Source organism: Manduca sexta, chromosome 10 (genome assembly GCF_014839805.1).
Source record: "Manduca sexta isolate Smith_Timp_Sample1 chromosome 10, JHU_Msex_v1.0, whole genome shotgun sequence".
Lineage (NCBI taxonomy): Eukaryota > Metazoa > Arthropoda > Insecta > Lepidoptera > Sphingidae > Manduca > Manduca sexta.
The window spans coordinates 4,687,019-4,694,197 of record NC_051124.1 but is presented as its reverse complement, the minus strand read 5'-3'; the positions used below and the strand labels follow the sequence as shown (position 1 = coordinate 4,694,197).

Here is a 7,179-nt window from a genome sequence, read left to right as displayed (position 1 = left end):
TATTTCCACAACAAATTTCATCGAAATCTGTTGCGTAGTTTTTGAGTTTATTGCGTTCAGACAGGCATAGAGATGTTGCCGGAGATTTAGTTTTTATATATTTTTTACAACCTTTAAGATGAATAATTTTCAATTCGAACCAATAGTTCTTGAGAGTAGCGCTTTTATAGAAACAAACTTTTCTGTTTTATATAATAGATGTATAGATTTAAGTAAATCGAATTCAGTGGGTCCTTAAAAACGGATAGATCTATTCATTATATTTCTGGAATTTAACTTATTAGTGATAGTATACTAAAATGCGTACTTCGGTTCCAACTACAAATTAGGCAGTAAGAAACGGTATGGTTTGTGAGCTTTAAGATTTCAAAACCTAAAGTCATTTTAATTGTTCGCAATAGGTTCATGTGACTAATATGGCGATAGGTACGCCCTCTATAAAATCGTAAGATACAAATAAGTTCCAAGAACTTTCACGTGTGAGCTTTAATTGTTAAATCCTCTTCCCGTCAGAAGTACAAAAGCTTAACCACGTTATATTATTAAATAAAATACATTTCAAAATTCATGCTTAATTGATGTTAGTTTATCACATCTTTTAGAAATAACTATTGTTTCTAACGTATGTAGTCCTTCTGAAGTACCTTAGCTTATTGGAAACTTACGTTAGATGTTAGTACCAGAGCTTTCCGCTAGATGACTTTCTAGTGGAACTTTATTGAAATTCATGTTTTATTACTGGGTCTATAGATGGCAGCACTTATCGCGTTTGTACGAAAAATGCAATGTTTGAACTTAACTGCAAAGGCTTCATATAAAAATGGAGGGAACCAGCATTTCATCACGCCTTTCCATAATTTCCCATATTTCATTAGTTTTTTTTGACATAAGTGATTTTTTATTATTTTTACAAGCGTAATATTTCCTTCAGAATATATTCTCTTCAAGTACATATTAATATTATAATTCGATTGTAAATTATATATAAACATGGAACATTTACGACTTAGTTTATTTCATTGACCTTATTTACTTATATTAACTCAAATAACAGAAATGAATAAAGAATCACAGGACATCCAAAACATTTAAAAAATAAAAAAGATTTGATCTTAACTACATAAAGCTATTTAATATAATCCGTGCCATAAAATAAATATTTAAACGACTGCAATAAAAAGTAGTATATTTAATTTATTGGCAGATTACAAGGTGCAAATAAAAAAAAAATACAATAGAGTAAATCTTAAGTTTTTTATGGGTTCAGCAAAGTCAAACGGATTTGTCAAGTCCAAATATAACATTGACTAACCAGTGACTGGTCGTCAGAATTGTAACTATCTTATTATATAATAAGATATGTATTACTATCACCTATCCCTCACTGCGTGTATTACTGGACTATTGTGTACCATTTGCTAAATTGTGACACTATGTCAGGGTTTTTCACAGTCCAGTAAAAATACTATAACTACTTATTTATCAAAATATTCCTCTGATTTAAATAATTAAGAATTAAAATAATAATATGTTTCGCAATAATCATTTCGCGCTATTTTTATAGATGTAGCAATGAAACGATTAACAACATACACATTATACACAATATTTACCCTATATATTTCTTATATTTTTGTTCATAGTTTGATATAAATAGCTCATAAAATGCCAAATTCCGATTTGGTTTGTTAAACTGCATTCCTGTCCAATCCTAAGTCCATTCGTTATTATTATAATTTTAGCAAAAATATTGTTTCAATTGTTTATGTGATGTATTTTCCTGCTTGTTACACTATTGTAGCATGTAACAATATTTTGTATGTCATTATAGTCTAATGTTTTCGCAGATTATTCTAAGAAAACAATTAATTTCGGTGATAATATATTTCCTAAATTCTTAGCATGACATGTTAGCGTTAATAATTGCGTACGATGCTCTAATAATGGAAATATTGTGTTATATAAATAGCAGCAGTGAATAAGATAGTGTTATGAGATAAGGTTGAGGAAAGTTTCCAGTGCTGAGCGGCGACCGGCGTGTGCGCAGAGCGCGGGGCCGCCGAGTCACACGGTCAGAGGTACATTTGGCGCCCTTAACCTCTTTCATTATCGGAATCTAAATGGTACATGTTTTATTTATATTTATTAGGTGTCAGTGGCTTCCATAATTAGATGTTTCATTTGAATGATGTATGTGTCGGCGCCACGTCGATGCTAATGAGCCGTCAGACGTCAACAAGCGGGAATGAGGAATAAAATACAGAAATATAATTAAAGATAATATTTTTATTAATTGACTCTGTCGTATTTAGTTCACAATTCTGTGAAATCTTTTTCAACGATAAAAAATATAACAATGCGAACGTATTAAAGTTCGATACAACATCTCTTATACAATATTTACTCTTTAATATCACAAATACACTTAAGGGCTATTTTTAATTAAAGCTTTCAAGTTGAACTTACGAGCTAATTTTTATAACCTACTTGTTTTGTGAGATCTAGGTTTAATTTTCACATGTAAACACTGAAACTTGGAAGGACTTGAGGCGGACACACAAGTGCGCTGGCGACTCCGAGCGGTGCTGGAACAGATGTGACCGCGGAGCCGGGTCCGCCAGTTCCATCCGACCACTCGGCTGTTTACCACGGCCGCCACACTGCCGGGCTCTTGAACGTGGTGGTGCAGTCCAGGGGGGTAGCTGTATGCAGAGGTACAGGCGAAGCCGGCGGCGATGGCGACACGTAGCCGGACGATGAGGAGGCGGTCGAGAGAGCCGGGCTGGGCGGGCTCGCCGGTGGAGTGTCGGCGCCAGTAGCAGCGCGCTGCATGTCGTTCAGCCTGTGTCCGAGGTGAGTCATCAGCTGAGTGCCGAGCCTCACGTCCACTCCGGGGATGGAGGCCAAACAGCGAGAAACTTCGTTTGCGGCATGAGTGAATCCAGCCCTGAAGCGATCCACATCCACTGTGGGGTTGAGGGACAGGCGACGCTGGCGCCTCAACTTGTGCAGGTGACGAACGGTCAATTCCAAAATATCAGCTTTTTCCAATTTGGCGACATTTTCTCCTTCCGATTGTAGAGCGCTGACCATTAGCTCCTTGAGCTCGTCGAGGCAGCGGTTGATGCGAGCGCGCCTTTTGCGCTCAAGCATCGGCTTCATCACTTTGCGATATTGATAAGTACGAGAGACGGGTTGCGGGCCGTCGTCCGCGAGCGAATACGCGATCTCGTAAGACATGTTGAGTGTTTGTGTGGTTAGTGAATGCGTGCGTTTGCGCCGAGCGTAGAACGCGGAATGCGGCGTGGCGGTCGGGCGGGGGCTTATATAGGGAACGGAGGGCGCACGATCGTGGGAACGCAGAGAGCCGTCGAGTTCCCACACGCGCCACCTGTGCGGAGCAGCTGCCGCCGGGGCGCGGGGGGACACGCGCCGCGCCGCGCGTGCGCCTCGTAAACAATCGCCGGCGCGGGCGCACGCCGCGACGCCTCGCCCCAGTAATTGACATACTGATTCGCTTGCTACTGGTCACTTAGGCTTAGCTTTAACTCTGAGCATAGGTCATATTCATTTGAGGTATTTTTGTGAAATGAAGAACTTTACAAATACAATAGAGCGATACCCCACAAAGTTATGTTATATTGTTCTTCTTTAATTAATATACATGTTATTATATAATTAAAAATAATAATATATTTAATTTCATATTTTAGAAATTATAATTAAACCAATAAAAATATTAAGGGATCGTAGCTTTTCGTAGCCAGTGTAGTACGAGTGGGCCCGTGGTGTACCAAACTGGACTGTCGGCGGCGTAGCACGGTAGGTTGTCATAATTTGAAACGGTCGTACAACTTAACGATCAATCAATGGCATTGGTGCGTTGTTCAAACAGATCTTTGGTTGCATCACGTCCATATTTAATTAGAGCCGAGTCTAATTAAGAGTGCGGATTTATTGTGTGGAGTGTAACGTAATGCCGGTGGTGGTCGATCGATCAGTCGGAGCCCCGAGGCGGTGCCCCGACACAATAGACTTGCGTCAATTATATTCCGTTCTCGTCGGCTACCGTTGACGTTCATCAATCACGGATTACTCGCCGTAATAATTATTGACAGACTCATAATAATTACTGTACGCCGCCCTAAATGAGGGTTACTCGTCTAATGACTCGGTGATTGCCCGTCGATGTGCTTGTATCAAGAACAAGTTTTGCAATTTGTCTTGTGCTGTAAAATGGATAAGAGTTTTTTTGCTTGCGTGGCATGAATCCGTGTAAGGAAACTTAATGAATCGCTTATACTCTTGCATTTTAAAGTAGTATTTAAGAGTTGCTGTAGTCTTAATACCATCTCTATGCGGTAGAAACTCACGTCACACAACCTATCCTAACCCATTTTTTAACGAGGCTTCGAAATTCAAATTTGACACTTGCGGCGTCAAGTCGTTGGAGTAAGAATATTTTTATAAAATGTAAATGAAATAAAATGCCGCTACCCGAGCGGGACATAAACACAGGCATGAATTAATGCCGATGGCGCGATGTGGCGCCGCTCGCCGCGCGCCGCGCGTCGCCGCGCCGGCGCGGCCGGTAGTTCGGATGCTGGCGTTGGTAGAGACCAGTGAGTGGGCGAGTGCGGCATGTCACCGATGAGAAATTGTCGCCTGCGTCCGGAATCGACATATTATCACTGATCGCTGGCTTTCTCCGAAATACACCCACTACACGGTTGTTAAAATTTATCATGTGGGTTTTATTTGTTCTTTGTGACTATTATGTGAATTAGTCGCGGGGTTTTTTGTTAAATAAATAAAATTTTTACTCGCGGGGAGTTCTTGGATGACTCATCGGATGGACATGAAAAATGTCTTTTTCTACCGCTGACGCGATGTTAATTACTGAATTTCATGTGTATGCACATAAATTAGACAATGTTAAGTAATTACGGTGATTTGGCGGCATCGTGCGTCAGCTGCGAAACGTAAAGAGTTTGTGGTTCATATCCGGAAATCCTCTGGGTGTAGTCATTGGTGCGAGCAATGCGATTATCTCGGGATTGAATATTCTCTGGATTATTGTGCGATATGATTATAGGCTGGCGTTTTATCGAACGCATCAAATACGACTGTACGCGTGCCGTCGAACTCTTTAGCCAATAATTTATTAGTGTGTGTATTTGCCAATGATTAGGAATATGTCTCGTATCTTTTTTTGTATATTCGTATAGATAGACAGCATTAATAAACTCGGCTACATACTATTGTTAACTATAAGTTCGACAAAATGAACTAGACGATTAGATTTTTGGTATATTAAGAAATCATTATTCTGTTTATAATGGTTGAATGTCTATAAAAATTCCATTGGCCTAATGTGATGGTCAGTGGAAAAATGTTAATTTGTCACTAATTACAGACAACGTGGGTAGTTGGCGGGGCGGTGTGCGAGGAGAGAGGACGCGGCGCCCGCGGCACGAGTTACCGCCACGGGCGACTGCGCCCAACGGATTATAGCTGAAATTAATAGTTGTATCAACTATCAACACGTTCCAATGCTTCTGGGTTTTGCATAGTGGTCGTGAATGTTGCTGCCATTGTTAGTCAATTAGTCTGTTAGTAAGTAAGGACTTTAAGTCTCAACAATTTGAAAGATTGTGATAGTATTGTACACAGTAAATTATAATTTTATAATACTTTGTATAAAGGTGGATATTATGATTAGGCTGTTGACGTAAGATGATGATCATTTTAATTATGTTTTTAAGGTTATATTAAATATGTAGTTTAATACAAGAACTCTGTTATTTTTTTTATTTTCATTTCAGTTAATTTTACAGAATATGGCTCCATCGTTATCAGACGATGATTTTGCCAATGTTAAAGTAGGAAAAGACATTTTGACCAATGTTCAACTAATTTCTTACATACAATTGCATAATCGTTCAAATGTAATGCCATTCAGGTTGACACGAGACGTTATTGTTTTGAAAATAGATTTTTACATCTTGGCGATTGTTCTTATTTTCCTGTAAGAATACATTATCATAATGAATGTGTTGCAATAATGGTGCAACTATTTTTCTGTTAAAAAAAAAAACTCTGAAGTTGGAACGAACTAACATCAGGAATATTATCGAAGCGAATCCCATTTCCGTGAGGTCAAAGGAATTTTTACCGATAATTAATATCTAAAGAGTTTCGCTAAATTTTCCTTTTAAGTCGTTAATGTTAATGAATTTGTATATTAAAATCCTATTTGCGATATTGCCGCGTCGATAATGCATTCAGGTTAACGGTCGGTGTCATGTCTTTGCAATTATCTGTACTCGAGTATAATAATAGGAATTTTCCTATTTATAATTTAACTCTTTGTTTGTCGACTATTCTGAGAGCACGCGCTCGATTACTCATTGACAATAGATAAGGGAGATATATAAGGAGGTTTGTAGACGAGAAATTCTCCCACAATGGATTGGGAAGATGATCAAAGTTTTTTTTTATTGCTTTAATGACGAGACGATCTTGCCGATCGCCTGATGGTAAGCGATACGATCACCCATAAACAGTAGAAACACCATCCAAGACCCTGCATTATAAAGTATTGTTTGGTATTCCACTGCGCTCGTCATCCTGAGTCATGAGATGTTAAGTCTCATTATGTCCATACGTTACACTGGCTACAACGCCCTTTAAACCGGAACACAACAGTAATTACACACTGCTGCTTGGCGGCCGATATAGACATTGCGGTGGTACCTACCCAGCCGGACTCTCACATATGAGAGATCTACCACCAGTTTCGACAATTACTACCTATTATTTAAGAGAAGCCAGCGATAAATGCCACACGTTGCTCTTTAAATACTAATTAATAGATATAGTATATACATACTATTGTTTGTCGGCTCTATGTTACCGTGAAATGTTGATCGTTAACAATACACTACGCCACATTGTTCCATCTATTTGAGTGCACTGCTGATGCTTGTCAAACATACGTTGGCCAATATTTGTTGAACTAATTACGTGTGCATTTGAAACATTATTTAGTATGACGACGGAGATAGTGGCAGTACAAACATCTACGTAACGTGTGACATGCTTATTTGAAACGTGTCAGAGATTTAGAAGGGGAATGATCTACGGACGCCGAGTATGGCGGGGCTCTGGACGTGTTTA

The 7,179-nt window shown here is 39.0% G+C and overlaps 1 protein-coding gene and 1 long non-coding RNA gene across 2 annotated transcripts; one reads left to right on the top strand and one right to left on the bottom strand.

Moving 5' to 3' along the window:
• Window positions 1–2,266: 2,266 nt before the first annotated feature.
• LOC115440244 (enhancer of split mbeta protein) lies at window positions 2,267–3,311 on the bottom strand. The gene has a single exon (XM_030164471.1). It carries the CDS (start codon window positions 3,238–3,240, stop codon window positions 2,644–2,646), a length of 597 nt encoding a protein of 198 aa, XP_030020331.1. The 5' UTR covers window positions 3,241–3,311; the 3' UTR covers window positions 2,267–2,643.
• A 521-nt stretch (window positions 3,312–3,832) lies between these two features.
• LOC115440246 lies at window positions 3,833–6,008 on the top strand. The gene is made up of 2 exons (XR_005112174.1): window positions 3,833–4,747; window positions 5,417–6,008. It is a non-coding gene; the product is annotated as an uncharacterized LOC115440246 (long non-coding RNA).
• Window positions 6,009–7,179: the final 1,171 nt, after the last annotated feature.